At 44.2% G+C, this 16,791-nt stretch overlaps 1 protein-coding gene across 1 annotated transcript; it reads right to left on the reverse strand.

Annotated features, from left to right (window-relative positions):
* Window positions 1–7,724: 7,724 nt before the first annotated feature.
* Window positions 7,725–11,883, reverse strand: LOC133926078 (monocopper oxidase-like protein SKU5). Its single transcript, XM_062371826.1, has 9 exons — window positions 11,518–11,883; window positions 10,741–10,850; window positions 10,351–10,621; window positions 10,115–10,253; window positions 9,422–9,788; window positions 8,868–9,233; window positions 8,705–8,783; window positions 8,277–8,479; window positions 7,725–8,171 (listed from the first exon to the last, which is right to left on the reverse strand). The coding sequence occupies exons 1-9, from the start codon at window positions 11,650–11,652 to the stop codon at window positions 8,063–8,065; spliced, it is 1,779 nt and encodes a 592-aa protein (XP_062227810.1). The 5' UTR covers window positions 11,653–11,883; the 3' UTR covers window positions 7,725–8,062.
* Between the last annotated feature and the right edge of the window lie 4,908 nt (window positions 11,884–16,791).

Raw genomic sequence — 16,791 nt, forward strand, 5'->3', positions numbered from 1 at the left:
ATATAACTGTATAAAAGTTCATTCTTGATCTTTGCACCACTAGGGCCGGCCCTGGGGTGCGAGCGGGGCAGCTGCCCCAGGCCCCCAAAACCCAAGGGTCATCATATGTATATGTATACTACTGTGTATGTGTTCTGTTCGGTCCAAAAGCAAACTGAAAAAATTAGGGCTGAGCGAGTGGATGTCTTGTGGCAGGTGGCGTCCGGACTCCGGCGTGACTCTTCGACTGCTCTAGAGCCATTGTGCTATATAAATATTTTAAAATTTATATTTAATGGGGGGCCCATTTTTAATCTCGCCCTAGACCACCGAAATATCATGGCCGGTCCTGTGCACCACCATAATGCACACAGTCTAAAAGATAAGTACGAATATCACAAACAAAATAAAAAAAAACAAGACTCATTTAATGGGGGCAACTCGAAGCTAGCAGTATTATTGTGGTGAGCTCATGATCCGAAGCCTAGAATCCTATCCACATCTGGCGAAAAGCGTTATGATCGCCTGCTCTAAGTCGCATACATGCCGCAACTACCATCTGTTGAGAGTCCGTCTATTGAAGCACACACTAAGTACAGAATCAGTGTGTACATGTGTATATAACCTGCAACGGAGATAAAAAATTTCACTTATTAAAGATGATATCATTTCTACATAGTCATATGGACCATCATAAACACTGCTGCTCCAACCAGATGTATATGTGATAGATGTGGGTAAAGCTTAGTAATAGTGGGCATATATATGATTATGTGGCTCTCCCTATAGCTGCTATGACATGCATGATTGGTCTCATGTGCCTTGGATTGTCGGCACTCCTGGCTGTGCATTAGTGGTGCATGCGTTTTACATATATATGTGGATATAGATAGACAGATCGACAAGGAGATGAAGGGGAAGATGTCACAGCTGCTATCTAGAGCAAGCTGAGCTTCACGTATATATGTAGGTCGATTGGCATCATACTTTTCTCTTGAATTTGGCAAACTTGGTACTCGATCTAGCATCCACTGTAGGTAATATAGTGACCCTATATTTATCTGGTAAAGACTAAATTTCGATCGTCTATTCTTTTGTCGTTCTACTCACATACCATGCCTGATTGCAATTGCCTGTCCACGCTTCTCTTTTTCTTCATGAGAGAACGGTGCCCCAACCGTCACCTTCCCATTCACCAAATCTACCGCCACCTCCGAGCCCTAACTCTAACCCCCGCTCCTCCCATGGCCGCCTCCGGGGGCCTAGCTCCTCCGCCTGCTCCGCTTCTCCAAGTCTGCACCGTCCTCCAATGCCACCACCCCCTCCTCCTCCCTCCCACTTCTGCCTCCCCCTCCTCTGCCACTCCCCGCCCAGCCCTCCGCCCCCGACGCTGCCCTGCCAAGGGCATCACCTACTCCGACCTACTCCAGACGGCTCCCCTCTACCTCCGCCGTATGTAGTGAGTTCGGTAGGGCGGTGTCCGCTGGTGAGGCCGAGAAGGAGAACGATGGGGTAGCGTCCGTCAGTGAGGCCAAGAAGGAGGACCTCATCCTCCAGGACACCTTCGCGCAAGAGACCGCCGTCATCGTCGAGGACCCCAACATGTATTGTGTTGTGCTTGTATTCGTGATTCCTCTTGTTACCAATATGATGCTTCATCTAGATGCACACCAAGGAACGGCTGCAGATCCGGCTGATAGAAACGACGATTCATCACCAATTTGCTTTTTGCATTTTGTATCGATTTGCCTATATATTGTTTCAGATTTGTCAAGAAAATAAATCAAATTGCTTTTTTAAGTTTGTTTATAGTTCTACCAAATTGCCTATACATGACTACAAATTTGCCAAATAAAATACATCAAATTATCTTTTCACTTTGTTTGCAACCATCCTAATTGTGCTTCTCATAATCAACTATCTAGGTGCAAATATGGCGTTGATTTTGGCTTTTTTTTCAATCTTAATGATCTCTGAGTTCATGCCAATTTGCTTGCACATTTGTTCCAACTTGCTTCTGAGTTCATTCTGGTTTGCTTACAACTTTTAACAAAAATGTTTATCTAGGTAGTTGAATGGGGAAAGAACATATGGATTTTCCCTTTTTTGTTTGGTTTTGCCACATATTAAAGTGGGATCTGTAAACAAAGTGCTTGAAGCACAGGCCAAAAATGAATGTTAAATATCCCAAAAATAGATAGATCAGTAGCGTTCAGACCAAATTATGCTAAATATGGGTGTGCGTGCTAAACTACTATAGCATGCACGACCAAAATTTATTTACGTCCTATATATAGCAAATCTATTCTGCGCCTAGGCGCACTATAGTTTATTGTTGCACCACCCCTCAGTTACAACTTAGAAAATTATCGATTACAATTCGCTAGATAGACTAGTTACAACCACACGTCTACAAGTACATAATTGCAATACGAGAAGCTACTGAGTTATATTTTATATGCACTATAGTTTTACTGTTACGCCACCCTAATTATAAGTCAGAAAACTGTCAGTTACAATCCGCTAGGTGGACCAGTTGTAACCGCGTGTCCAGAAATGCATAATTGCAACACGAGTTACGTTCATTCATAATACAATTGCAACTCAATTTTTTTATATACGTCTGGTTGCAACTCTCTGTCTCGCGGATTGTAACTAATAGTTTTTTATTATAATTAAAAGATGACATAATAGTAAACTACAGTACACTAGACACATAATATATATATATATATATTTATACACAGATGCAGTTAATCATCACTTTACATAGGAGGTGAGTTGAAGCGGCCGATCAGGATGATGTATTGATTTCACAAATAGATAAGGAATATCTATCGTGTTGTAGATCTCGACCATCAAAGAGATCGAGAGCTTTCCATGGAAAGGCCAGTTTTATTTTACAGGCATAAGGAAGGCAGGGAGAGGTGTGTAGGATAATACAATGCAGTCTTGGCTTTTGCTGAAAAGGTGTGGGGATGGGGGTCTCCCTCTCCCAGCTCCATCCATCTTCCCCGGCAGTACGATACAGTGCAGTGGCAGTATAGGGGATCGGAGGCCGGGCGCGCATGCAGGCGTGAGCTTCACCCGATGATTAGCCTCACACTCACAGACTCACTCCGCCTGGAGCATTGCCTTCTTTTTTATTCATCGATCTGCTCCTGCATTGCGTTCGGCCTTTTATATCTCTACTGCTGCTTTGGTTTGCCCTTTTCGATCGGTCGGTTTCTTGTCTTTCTCTCTCACATCGACCACACACACTGCAAGCATGTCCGGTCCACCGCGCACACGCATAGCATTATATATGGGCAGTTTGCTAGCTTAACCTGAACTTGTCCTGGGCAAAGATCTCAGCCTGCATCGATAGATCTGCATGCATGTCCACCGCTAGCTGCTGCTGCCTGTTGGTCTCACCACCAAACAACACTGTATTTGACTAACACACGGTTACTAATTCGATATATATATATATATATATACACCCTCTAAATTTAATTATATATGTTCCTCATATCGATGCCAAACCTGGGACCTCTAGCTCTGAATTCTGATAGCATTAATTCCATTTGGTTTCGACCAAGCACTTAGATTAGATTCACTACTACATAAAAAATCATCATTGACGGTTAAAAAACTATATTGCTGCTAGTTTTTGAATCGGCAGTGATTAAGTAGAGTGATAATCCGTGATTATCATTGCCGGTTACATAACCAGCAGTGATTGTACATATATAATTATGTACCATCGGCCAGCCGTCAGCCACGACAATGAAGTAGTCATCGTTGTCGTTGTCATTGTCCTCGTCGTCGATGTTGGTGAAACAAAATATCTTCCACGAACAAGATACAGCGAGAACCAGCTCACAAGAGCGGCTCAAGCTTGGAGAAGAAATTGAGAGGATAAGAGTGCCCAGAGTTCTCAGGGAATTCTGTTATCCACTGGCTTGGGGGCCAAGGGTTAGTATTTATACCGATACACATAGTGTAAAAATTCAAACAGGCCCATATGAGACTGGTAGAGATACAAGTATGGTACTGCACAACTAGAGCATTGGGCTAGTCCCATAGAATGTTGTCACGGCTAGTGGCAACGGTTATCCTAACAATTGGCTCTAGTGGCTAATCGTCCATCACGGCACCACACTGTTCAACGTGTCAGGCGGCCACCACTTGTACCAGTGTATTAGGCGAGCATCACTTACCCCAGCATATTAGCGTATGGACATCCACCATACGATGGTAGTTATAGTCGTCTACCCATGTAGCGATTACATAGGGTGTCCCGTAAGGCGATGATACGTGACATGAATACGTTGTCAACAACATATGAGACGTCGCTTGTGCGGCAAGTTGCACAAGCATCGTTCGCACGAATACTTATTCTTTTCGTACGAAGGGTGATGAATGTGATCGTGATGAGTGTTAAGGAGATATGCACTCGAGAAAGAAACGTGTAGATAAGGATTGGACATATTTTTATATTCTATTGTTCATTTTATACCATACCTTTGAGCATGCATTATCATCAACAAATAGTATATGGGTCCAGGCAAGCGATTTCCGACATAGCGAAAATAGCACTTGCTTGATATATGTCGGAGTTTGACCTTTTCCTCTCTTTCATCTTGTCATTGCTAACTTTGGAATTGACGACAGGATGAGGACTCGCAGTAGTCGTAGAGTTTCGAGTTTGGTTTGAGGTGATTGTTGGGTTGAGCTGGTCCTTTATAGATGTATTACTATAGTTCCTCTTACATATATATTCAATTGGTGGTTGTGGGTTAGATAGTTGTGTTGGTTAAGTCTGGAGGTTCACACATGTTTTTGTCAAAATTTGCTTTCACATATAAATTTACTTAACCATGTGTAACATCCCAATTCATAATTCTTAAAGTTGGGTTATCTACAAGTACCCAATATGAACTTAGTCTTATGAGTACCTTTGTACTCGCGCTGCTCTTTCAGATGCTACGGGCGTGGAAGAGTTGGTCTTTGGCTACTTCACGCCCGTCGAGGATGGTGGCGGGCATGAATAGATAACTACTCAGAGGTCGTGCATTTGTGATGGAGCCTAAGGGCATATGTCGTTATCCTCCTTTTGTTGTTTATAGCTTTAGCTTCCGTTGCACAGTCCTCTTTTATCTAGGAGTTGATTAGTTTCAGTCTTCTCCTAACTCGCTTTTCCTGTAAATTGTAAGAAATTGTGGATGCTTAAGAACTTGTATATAATTTAATTACTCGCTCTTTGTTGAGTTTGGTTGTGATGTGACACATTGGAAAGGTATGTGTTTTGATCTTGGGCACAAAACACGTGTCGGGACTATCAGAGCGGTATTCTGATTAATCATTGAAGTCATGATTAAGTAAATAATCAACTTAATGATTAATTAGAATATTGTTTGAACAGTTCCTCACAACTAATATTACTATCTCTTTGTGTTGTGAACCAACAGTGATAATCACTATCATTGTTGGTTCTTGCTGGCTCGGCTTTTTATGTGTGCCTTAAGATTACGAACTGGTAGTGAAATGGAGGTCGGGGATGATCCTTACTATAATAGTGATTAACTACTCTAGTGACTAGAGTACTGGCACGGCTAGCATCCGTTTGAGTACCATGTTATATGTCAATAATAGATGTTAATTAGTTATCATCATTATTTTATCATCGTGATGTTATTCACACAATAAAACTTAGCTACTACATAAACCCCAATAGGCGACGCGTTATCACTACCGGTTTGGATAGAACCGATAGTGATAAGGTATCACTACTGGTTCATAACCCCTAACGACTAATTAATCATTGAGGTCGCATGAACCGGCAGTGATGAGGGGGTATCATCATCTAATTTCTTTCTTTTCTAGATTGAAGATAAGGACAATCAGTGATGAGGGGGTATCATCATCTAATTTCTTTCTTTTCTAGATTGAAGATAAGGACAATCAGATAGAACGGTTAGAATGTGGGATTCCTCGACCTAGCACTTGTAAGCTTGGAGCTTGCCAACACAAAACTAAGACCGAGGATTACGTATTTAAGGCTATGCTCAAGTAACAATGCTAGAGATGTATATTTTTACCCTACAACTTTAGGTATGTATTTCCCCACCTACTCATATTGTTTTTTTACTCACAACACGATGCTAGGGCTAATGTCTATGGTGACATATATGTGTCCAGTTTCCACTAGATCCTGGTTGCATTGAGCTAGACAAAAGCAAGATCGTGGTCTCGGGACTTACTAAACAAACCTAAAAAATAGTACCAAAACCTCATAGATATGTTCTGCTCAACAGGTAAACTTGCTCATTTCGTCTATAGATAATCTCTAGTAATATTTCATTCTGTTTCATCTAAGTTTACTGTACTATTCACGATCACACACAGAGCGTTCGGACCATACTGTAAAAAGAGTGTACGGCATGCCTCATGCAGGAAAGATTTCTTTGTCCGCACCAACTTTTCGATACGTATGAATATTCATATATTATGATTCGTAATAAATGACTTGTTCCACTACTTTGAGGTTCCATTTCTTTTTTTTACAGTGCCACAAGCAAGACCAAGGCAACAATCTATGTGGTTTTACGTATGCACATTCATGCGAGAATGCACCGATTCTAACGTCGAAGATAATAGTGTTGAGATACGTAATTATATATTTTGCCTACTTTTCAATTTCTATATGTGTTTAGGGATTAATTTTTTTCAATTGGTTAATGACAGCACATGAATATGAACACAAGTCGACTACTACTCTATGAAATCATAGTCGTTCAAGAAGCGCTCGCTGGGTTCATCAATGACCAGGTAATCGATCCAAATAACGAGTTTTATGACCCAAACAACAATGATATAGTGTCGTGGGAGCTTTGTAACCGTCCCAACAACACGTTTGTAAGTATGACCGACTAGTATGTAGAAATATATTTGGTGGAAACTTGTCATGAGACCGACAGGGATACTTGTTATGAACCGATGTCCTGTCTTCTGTGGTAGTGTACCATAAACAAATATGTTAGTCAAGCGTTTGGTGGGTCTCTGATTTGTAGCATAGATTTCCCATCCTTGTTTCTTATGTAGAACAGTGATTGTAGCGTACGGCCTTGTTGAGCCATGTCTTTTTTTCCCTTATGATATATGTGCTGCAATGTTTTACATACCACCTAAAAAATCTCACGTATCTACCACTCTAACAGTGTACGATTAGGGAAGCATTTGGCGACAGGCTTTGCAATCAAAACTGATTGCCGCCGAAGAAGAGGTCCTGCCACAGCACTGGTGCACCATGGCCTCGCTCACTAACGCCCCTGATCTGATCTTAGCCAGCAATCGATGAGGGCGATGGGGTTGCATCATGCCGTCAGGTCAGGTCAGGTCAAATCCAATCCCAGCTTTATTAATTTATTTTATCGTGCCTGGTAATTATTATAGCGATCTAGGAGTATTCTATTCTGGCAGCACGTTCCGATTTCCGACAACCTGATGAGCACTCTCGGTAATCTGGAGGAAGAAGAAAGTCACACTAATATAAAACCTCGTGCACCACCATACCTGACCTAACCTTATTGCCTGCGTGTGTGTGTGTGTGTAGCTATGCCTACAATAGTTTAATCATTAAACAACTCACCAGTCCGGTAACAAAGAAGTTTGCAGTTAAATCCAAATAAGGTGCTTTCATCCTCAGAATGCCATTCGGTCTCACCCTCACTTGTATCTGATTTCAGTGGTGTCACGCGTCCAATTGACAAATTCACAACTTAACATGACATAATTAAAAATAAGACTTTGCTTGCAAATTGCAATGGGATGTCCAACTCTCCACAACGCTAGCTAGCTGAATTCGAGAAAAACCATCTGAGGCAGCATGGCAGCCCTTGCTTGCGGGTGCCAACTGCCGACAGGCTCGGCAGCAACAGGCTCAATGCAATACACAATTCTGTTGAATTCCGACTTGTCCAAGATGCACAATGACAGGACTTCCACACAAATCATGAATGGAACCTACAAATTCGACCTACACTCAAATTCTGTCAATATCCTAATTTGAAAACAGCTGAACACGATCTGGCAAGGTTTTTTAATGGGCGAACGCCAATGCAACCAGTGAGACCCAAACTGCGAGCAAATAGCCATTTAGTTTGGCTGCATAGGCTGATGAATTTGAAGAACCATGAGGCTTCTGAGCCCTGGAAAATGACAACAGCTGAAGCATTAGACATTGCTCATATATGGATGACTATATGTAAGAAGGATCTACTATCTATAGAGCAGAGCATAAACAAATAGCATACTTCTGTTTATCCTTGAGGAGCCCACAGTAGAGCATGTTATCTGGAGCAACCATCTCAGTAACATTATAGCCTCCATCTGGGTCCAAGACCCTGATGTAAGTCTCCTGTCCGAGATACCATGTGTCGAGATTTTCTGTGCGTACATTCCAAAAACCCGGGCTGTCAAGTGACAGCATGACAGCAGTCCATGCTCCAGGAAATACCTACAGTGTGAATGTGTCATAGTAACATCAATTAACTGCAGGCTGCGACACTTTCAGCAAATGATGTCTACATAAGTAAATGTGTCTCTTCAATCTTCATTACGAAAAAGTAACATCTTGCATCCATCAGCTCATAAACAAATATTACAGAAGGGTATGAACATTAGCAGAAACATAAGCATCCTGAAACACTATAGAACTGGTTCTCAGTCCTACAATACATACCTGTGTGGTGCAACGAGAAACACCATCCCACTTGTTGTACGTGCCACGGCTGTTCTCAGTCCACTCACCATAGTCCATTCTGTTGGCAATTTGCAAATGATTCAGCATACAGGACTTTTGCTGATTGTCAGCTAAGGAAATGAAAATCCAAGGCACTACTCACCCTACAACCCAGAATGCATATCCATCAATATGGTAGGTCTGGACTTTGGTGTCATTGTTCTGAAATACAATTTCCAAAAAGTTCTTGTATGTGGAGTTAATGACAGAAGCTCCAATCACTGGCGGTCCATCAATTGGCATAGTAGGGAAGTCAAGTGTGTAGACTCCTTTCTTGCCATAGAGATCTGCCAACCTCAGAGGAGTATCAGGTGGGGAATAAGAGATACCACTCAGTGTAGTCCGTTTTTTCCCATTGATGGTAACAGGTGGTTCATTCCTCAGCTTGTACACCTGGCTGACATTGATAGAACCATAATGAAATGAACCTTGAGGATTCGGACGAGCAGCACCAGTGCTCACATTCATCCTGAAAAAAGAAACAAGATACTGTTAGGCCAATGTATGGATGCACGCACCATCCAGAACACGACGGGACAGCCATCTCTAAGATCGATGCTTTTAAAAAAAGAGGGACTAGGATTGAGTGTGACAAAATTAAGACAGTGGTCATTTGGACAGTCAGCGACCAAGAAGAAAGGGTTATTTTATGCAAACCTGATTGAGCGCGCCTGGTTCATTGAGAAAGTTTTGTCATACTCATCATTTGGTGGATCAGGAAGAGGACCAGATGCTTTGCCCTTCGAATTTGAATACTGCAAGATTGCAACACCAGTAACTCTGGTCCAGAGTGATTCATTCACAAACCTGGCACTGGCCACGATATAATAATCACTGCTTGCGTTCTGATCCATAGTGACCAAAAATGAGTAAGACTGCCCCACATGGATGTCAAGATTTGTGAAATTCTGCTTCATCGTGTATGAACCCTCTGTTTCAACAATGGCCAAGTTGTGGTTTTGGATCCTGAAGTTCAAGCTCGTAGATACACCCACATTGTGGACACGGAAACGGTACGTTTTTCCTGTTGTGGAGCACAAGCTGTCAGCGACCAAATTATGACAATGTACAGAAGCAATCATTGTTTAAAAAAAAAATAGTTGGCTCGCCATGAAAGTGACAATGAATCGTTGCCTTCATCCCTCCTCAAATCTCAGGAACATCTCAGGAAAAACATATTATGCAATAAATGGTAAATTTCAAAATTATGGGCAGCAACTGAAGAAAGATAGAATTTTAGAAAAGATTTTGTGTTACCATGGCCAAGAATTAGTGCATCATATCACGTGACAAAAGGAATCAGGATTCAGCGATACAGTCTATTGTTCTGAAAGTGAGAGAACTAATCACCTGGCTCAACTTTGATAGTCTCATACTCAATGCCATCAGGGACGAGGGAGTCATTGTACCTATATGGCCCCTTTCCATTCATCAAAACTCCATCAGGCATCCCGAGCTCCTTTCCATCATCAAGCATCTTCCTCAGGTCCTACACAAGACAAACACAACCACGCACATGAATACTGGAAAAAAATATGTGATGTATCCTGCAAAAAAGCCCATGATCCCCCCCCCCCTCCTCCTACCATGTGGTTCTTCTTGTACCAGTCCCCGATGAACAAAGTGATATCCCCATCTGGCGTGTCAAACGGGACTGAGATCACCGCGCGGTTGTTGACAGTGATACCTCCGAAACCACCGGCAGCACGCTGCATACTAAGGGGTGGAAAGTAGAAGAAGCTCCCAATCTGGTCCTTGACTTGGAAATTGTAGGTCCAATTCCAACCGGGCGGTATCGGGCAGGTTGTGCCAAGAACCCCATCCTGCCAGCAATTCTTTCTGTGCTGGATCCCGTCCCTGGCCGAATTAAGAGACAGAAACAATACTTGAGATGACATTGTGAGTCAACAAAATGACACGGGACCATAAACATCGGTCCATAAGATGAGAGTTCGTAAAGATGGCAGAGCGCTGACCAAGTGATAAGCAGTGGCTCATCCAAGCTGTTGAGCACATTGACAACCACATTGTAGTTGGTGGTGACATTCATGATCGGACCAGGGAACTGCTTGTTGATTGCGATTACCTGAAACAAGATACGTACAGAGTTACAGACAGACATACTGGTATAGCTAGCAGCAGGCATTGTAGTTGACTGAAGGAGTAGGAAATCAGGGAACAGAATGCCAGCCTTGGCACCGATAACTAGTTGGGTAAGATTGGATGGGGAAGCCTACGCGAGCAGGGGTTTGGAGAAGAGGAGATCTGAATGAATCAATGGCTATTGAAGCGAGAGGAGCTGGCAAAAATCTGAAGTTGTACCGCCCAGGGGTAGGAATATACTTGAACCGCCCAGGGGGCTGAACCGTTGATGTCCTAAGAATGTAAAGCTTTGCAGGCCAGGTAAATAATAAATATTTGAAAAGAGCAAGCAAGTCTTAAATCCTGACACCGAAAGAAGTGCAAGGAACACAGCCAGTCCAGATGCGAATGCGCGAGAAGAAATCGAATCTTGAAAGGGTTGCAACGCTCTCTCTTTCCCTGAGGAAAGGAAACGACGGCCCCAAGAAATCCAATCCAATCCAATCCTTCCCTAAGGAAACGCAGCAGTGTGAGGTGAAAAACCAGATCTTTTGATCTTTCTTTGCGGCATCTACGGAAGGAGACGACGCGACGCCTAAGTGGCTGATGGATGAGATGAGAAGCAAAATCCAAAGAAAGGTTTGGACAGCGAGGAGAAGAAAGCAGGCAACCTTCTGCGGCACGCCGAGCGGGGAGGCGGTGATGTAGGAGACGTCCCAGTCGAAGAAGGCGTAGGGGTCGGTGGCCTGAGCCGCGGTGGCCAGGATCAGGATGGCGATGGCAAGGAGAGACGGCAGCGCCGCCATTGCTTCGACTTGTGGGGAGGGGGAGAGCTCGTGAGTGACGGCTGAGAGTGAGCACTGAGCACTGAGCAGTAGTGTGAAGGGAGGGGGGACCCCAATCGGCGTTGGCTCCCTCCCTGGTCTTAGGCACTTGACTCGATAAAAATAAAATAAAAAAGAGGAAGCGGAAGCCAACAAGCGCGCGCGCTCAATCCAAATCCAAATCCAACCAAATGATCTGCTGGTGGGCTATTTTGCAGGATTTGGTGCAACCCGACCTAACCTATGACCATCCGTCACTGCGGCTGCGTTTGGATCCCGCCAACAAATATGCTCCCTCGATCAAACCGGCCAGTTTCTTCGCTGATGTGGTGCGCTAACATGTGCCGAGGGCGATGACATGCACCGTCGTCGCCTCCCTCGTTCAATCCTTCGTATTTCTCGGCCGGCGGACCGCCGGTCTTTGCAGGGAGTCCCTCCTCGACCGCCTCCGCTCCGAGCTCTCCGGCGACTTCCTGGTACGAGCAGGAGAGAGGAAAAAAAATAGAAGCTTTCTTAGATTGCATCAATGATGATTCTTCTGGGAGCTGATCGAGGTCGTCTTCGCCTCCGCGCCGGCACTACTAGTAATTCACTATCATTCTAAAAATTCATTCACTATCAGTTTTAAAGTTAGTAACAGCTAACAGACAATAATAGTTCTCGATTATTAAGGCTACTCAGGAGACCGACAATAAAATAAGTTATCACTGTCGGCTGATAGTTTCGACCGACAGTGTTTTCTCTCTCTTTCATCCCTCCATCTCTCTCCTCTCTATTCTCTGTCTCTTCGACCTCTCCATCTCTCTCCCCCTCTCCATATACATGCATAGAATAAATATAAATCAATAATTAATAAAGACACGTTGATTAATACATAGCAATTCAGGTCATTTATTAATACATAGTAATTAATTATATTCATTAATATTATATTATTTATCGAAATATAATAAGTTGTTAATTCTCTTGGTAGATTTTCTCATTGTCGCATACTCTCTACCAAAGGGTACGGTATCATCTGAAGATTTCTCACGCGTCGATGCCACGATAGGTTCATAAAACTTGTTGTTTGGGTTATAACATATTTCATGAAGAACCCGACGATATGTTATTGAATGGTATGTATTTCTGCAGGCTGTAACGTGTTTGTGCGTAATTTAGAGCGTTGTGTTTGAAGAATTGAAAAAAAAAAATATGATGTATCCTGCAATAAAGCCCATGATTCCCCCTCCCCTCACCATGTGGTTCTTCTTGTACCAGTCCTCAATGAACACCGTTATATCCCCATCTGGTATGTCAAAAGGGACTAAGATCACCACGCGATTGTTGACAGCGATACCTCTGAAACCATCGGCAGCATGCTGCATACTAAGGGTGGAAAGTAGAAGAAGCTCCCAATTTGGTTCTTGACTTGGAAATTGTAGGTCCAATTCCAACCAGGCGATATCGGGTAGGTTGTGCAAAGAACCCCATCTTGCCAGCGATTCTTTTTGTGCAATCGGAGGGCAATGCTTGTAGAAAGCAATCAAGCAATGCATCATCCCATTTCGAGAACACCAATGCTCTATCAAGTCGCATTAGAGTGGGAGAAGCTCTCTCGTTTGACCAAGTGTAGTGTCTGCTGAACAAGTGCAAGTCCTTCATCTCCTGCTCTGCAATGATCGGTGGAATCTCACGATGGATCACCTGATGAGGTTAGCATTGTTCTTATTGGCAGCTAAAACAATCATGTTGAAGTCACCAATAACCAGCCAAGGTCCATGCAACAATGCTCGAACTCTAGGTAGCTCGGATAGGAAAGCGCCTTTCAAACTCTCATCATTTGGGCCATACACAACTAACAGGTAAAAGCTGCCCTCCGCCTTTGAAGAAATTGGGACGTTAGCGGAGAACTGGAGTACTTGGACATCGATTAAGGAGAGCAGATGTCGACAGGCCATGATCACACCACCCTTAGTGTCGATGGCAGGCAAAAACGAGTACCTAAAGATAGCAAGGCCACAAATCTCATTGATTAGGAAAGGGGTAAGGACATAAAGCTTCGTTTCAAGCAAGCACACCACCAAAACATTGTGATATGCGATCATCATTCGAACAACGTTTCAGCGGGCCTCGCAATTGAGTTCGTGGACATTCCAACTTAGAATGTTGCAGTTATCCATGTGAGCAACAGCAACATGCAGCAGGTGCCCTATCAGGGCGAGGCTTCTACGACGAACACAGCTACCACGGTCATGAGCCCCTGGCCGAGGAAAGCCTCATGTATCGCCTGGAGATGTTGTTCAAACAGCTAGTGCTCGAACAATTGGACATAGGCTTGGTGGAGCTGAGGCAAGACAACCTCTCCATCCCTAACGAGTCCAAGGCGACGCATTAGCAGGATTTCCCCACACTTGGATGGACGCACGATAGAAAGGCAGAACTGCGTAGCTAAGCGGTCACTCATCCTAGGACCACAATTTGAGAAAGGCACTAGCGGTTTCTGGTGGGGAGGTGTCGCTAGGGGGCAAGGATCTCCCTAGTAAGCCCTTGAAGGAAGGACTGCACCGTCGAACCGATCACGCTGTCTGCCATGGTTGACGGGGCGCTATCACTGATCTCAAGCTCGACATTATTAGGCTAGCACTGAGCCTTGGGGCTATTATCGGTCATCCGACAACAGACCATCCTCTAGAGATGATTGCCAGGTCACGACGTAGGGTTGTGCGTAGCTAAATGCGTAGTAGGCCGACATGCGCAGCCCATGGGAGACGGATCATTAGGAGAGAGAGACACGACAACATGAGATATTAAAACCGAGCTAGCAGGAGCCTCCTGCTTTGTTTGATTTTCATGGGTCCTGGCATGATGTCGGTGCCTCGAATACACCAACGAGATGTGTCAAGCACCATGGGTGGAAACTGGCTCATGCCACCATCCTATCATGGAAAAGGCACTCCTACATCATAGGGTCATAGTCCCTAGGTGGGTCCTCATCACGGGCAGTGATAGGGACAACTACAGGGTCCAGTGTTCATGTCTGTGACAGCACGCATCATGCGCCCGCTAGCAGGGGCACAAGAGGGGATGTCTCCTTAGGTGGCGTAGCACGAACATATCCGAAGGAGAAATGCACAGATGTCGATGGCAGAGGAAGAACTCTGGCCGCCCAACGGACCCCATGAGAATGGCCACCGACCGACGAAGCGCCTCCAGCCGCTGTGTCTGGCAATGGCAGGAACGACAACTACGTCCCAAGAGGAAGGCCTGAACAACCCATGCCATTGGTTAGGTGGCCATCAAATTCGTCACCCCCATCATCAGAAGGAGTGGAGTCGCTGCTGGCGGTGGACGAAGGAGAACGAACCTTTGCCAGGGTGACAAGACAGATGGAGACATTGAATCTTAGGGTCCTTTTCTCCATGGTACATGACGGAAGGTTGCCGAATAGCTGCTGCAGGTGATGGAGGAGATTGACTCTTCGTCCATGCACGTTGGGATCTCCCGCCCATGGAAGACGACGGAACCCTCTTGTGCTTCTTCTCCTCCTAGTGGTTTTTCAACTTGAACTCCACTGTGAGAGAGGTGCTAACTAGCTTGTTGAAATCAGTGAACTAATGCGCCAACAACCAGTCTTGCATCTTGGAATGAAGCCATTCACAAAGAGGTATTGCTTCCGCTCATCGGTGTTGACCTCGTTCGGCACATACTGTGCAAGGTGGTATAATAACTGCACCAACTCCAACACCGATTTGCCTCCTTACTCGAGGTCCATAAACTCTCGCCTCTTGACCTCCATAAGGCCCTTAGAGATATGGAAATCACAAAATGCATGGCGGAACTCTGCCCAAGACACCCGGTGATTAGCAAGGTGCATGACCAGAAAGTTGGAACACCACGCGCCCGCTGCACACTGAAGCTGATGGGCGGCGAAGAGCGCCTTCTCGTGGTCCTCACATCGAAGGAGAGCGATGTTCTGCTTGATAGTCCGGAGCCAGTGGTCGGCATCCAGAGGATCCTTAGCCCTCGTAAAGGTGTGGATAGTTAAGTCCGTAGAAAATCAGCCAAGTCATCATGGCTCCTGGCCCCACCTCCTCCATGAGAGGCCGTGTTGCGCACGAGAGCCTCAAGGAGCATCGTCTAGGCCTGACGGTTCTGCTCAATTTGCATGAGCACCTTCGCCATGATCGGTGGTGGAAGTGGCACAGGATTATTCTCATTCGAGGCCTCATGAAGCTCACCCAAACTGCTGCGGGTTCTCATCATGTTAATGATGACAAGATAGAAGAGGAACATCAAATTCTAACTTAGCATAATAGCATTAGCCGAATATCATTATTTGGATCTCATACCCTATACTTAAAAAAATACATGCATATGAATTATAGAAAATGAAGGTATACTCGATTCTTATCTACATGGTTTCTTCTCAAACGCGTCCCTCCGCAACAAACATCAAAATCATAAGCATTAATATGTACAATAAATATCAACGCATTACACTTAGAGGCATAATATAGCAGTTTCATACCTATTAATCATGTAGAGGCATAAAAGAAACTTTAGTGGGTTACTTAGTGGATTTGACACTTTACTGACCCACGTCCTAAGCATTGTTTAGGCTACTTAATTAAACCAAGCTCTGATACCACGTTGTGAGGAACAAAAGAACTACGTAGCGGAAACAAAAGCTATAGACTACAAAATGTGGGTGAAGCCATATGCCTTTAGGCTTCACCCCAAAAACGCGACCACCGAGCAGTTACCTACTCATGCCCGTCACCCTCGGCAAGCGTGAAGTAGCTAAACACCGCATCTTTCTCACCTGCAAAATATGTAGAGCAGCTGAGTATGAAGGTACTTGCAAGACTTAAACCATATAGGATACATATAAATAATCTGACTCCAAGGATTATGCATTGAGCCATTAGTAAGAAAAAAGCCACAAGGTTAAGTACATTAATATGCTTAAGCAACCTAGACACATATGTGTGAGTACCTATGCTTAACCAACATACCCTGTAACCAACAAATTGCACATAAATATAAATGGAAATATAGCAATACAACAATAGCCAACATCAACATTTCCCAACAGATCATCCATACCATCGTCCCACACTCATAACTCTATGACCGATG

Source organism: Phragmites australis, chromosome 8, assembly GCF_958298935.1.
Source record: "Phragmites australis chromosome 8, lpPhrAust1.1, whole genome shotgun sequence".
Lineage (NCBI taxonomy): Eukaryota > Viridiplantae > Streptophyta > Magnoliopsida > Poales > Poaceae > Phragmites > Phragmites australis.

Excerpts from the sequence above, each read along its gene's own strand:
- LOC133926078 (XM_062371826.1), bottom strand. The coding sequence starts at position 11,652 with ATGGCGGCGCTGCCGTCTCTCCTTGCCATCGCCATCCTGATCCTGGCC. Across the intron at positions 10,851-11,517 it reads CGCTCGGCGTGCCGCAGAAG|GTAATCGCAATCAACAAGCA; the intron begins GTTGCCTGCTTT and ends ATCTTGTTTCAG. Across the intron at positions 8,784-8,867 it reads TATGCATTCTGGGTTGTAGG|AATGGACTATGGTGAGTGGA; the intron begins GTGAGTAGTGCC and ends AATTGCCAACAG.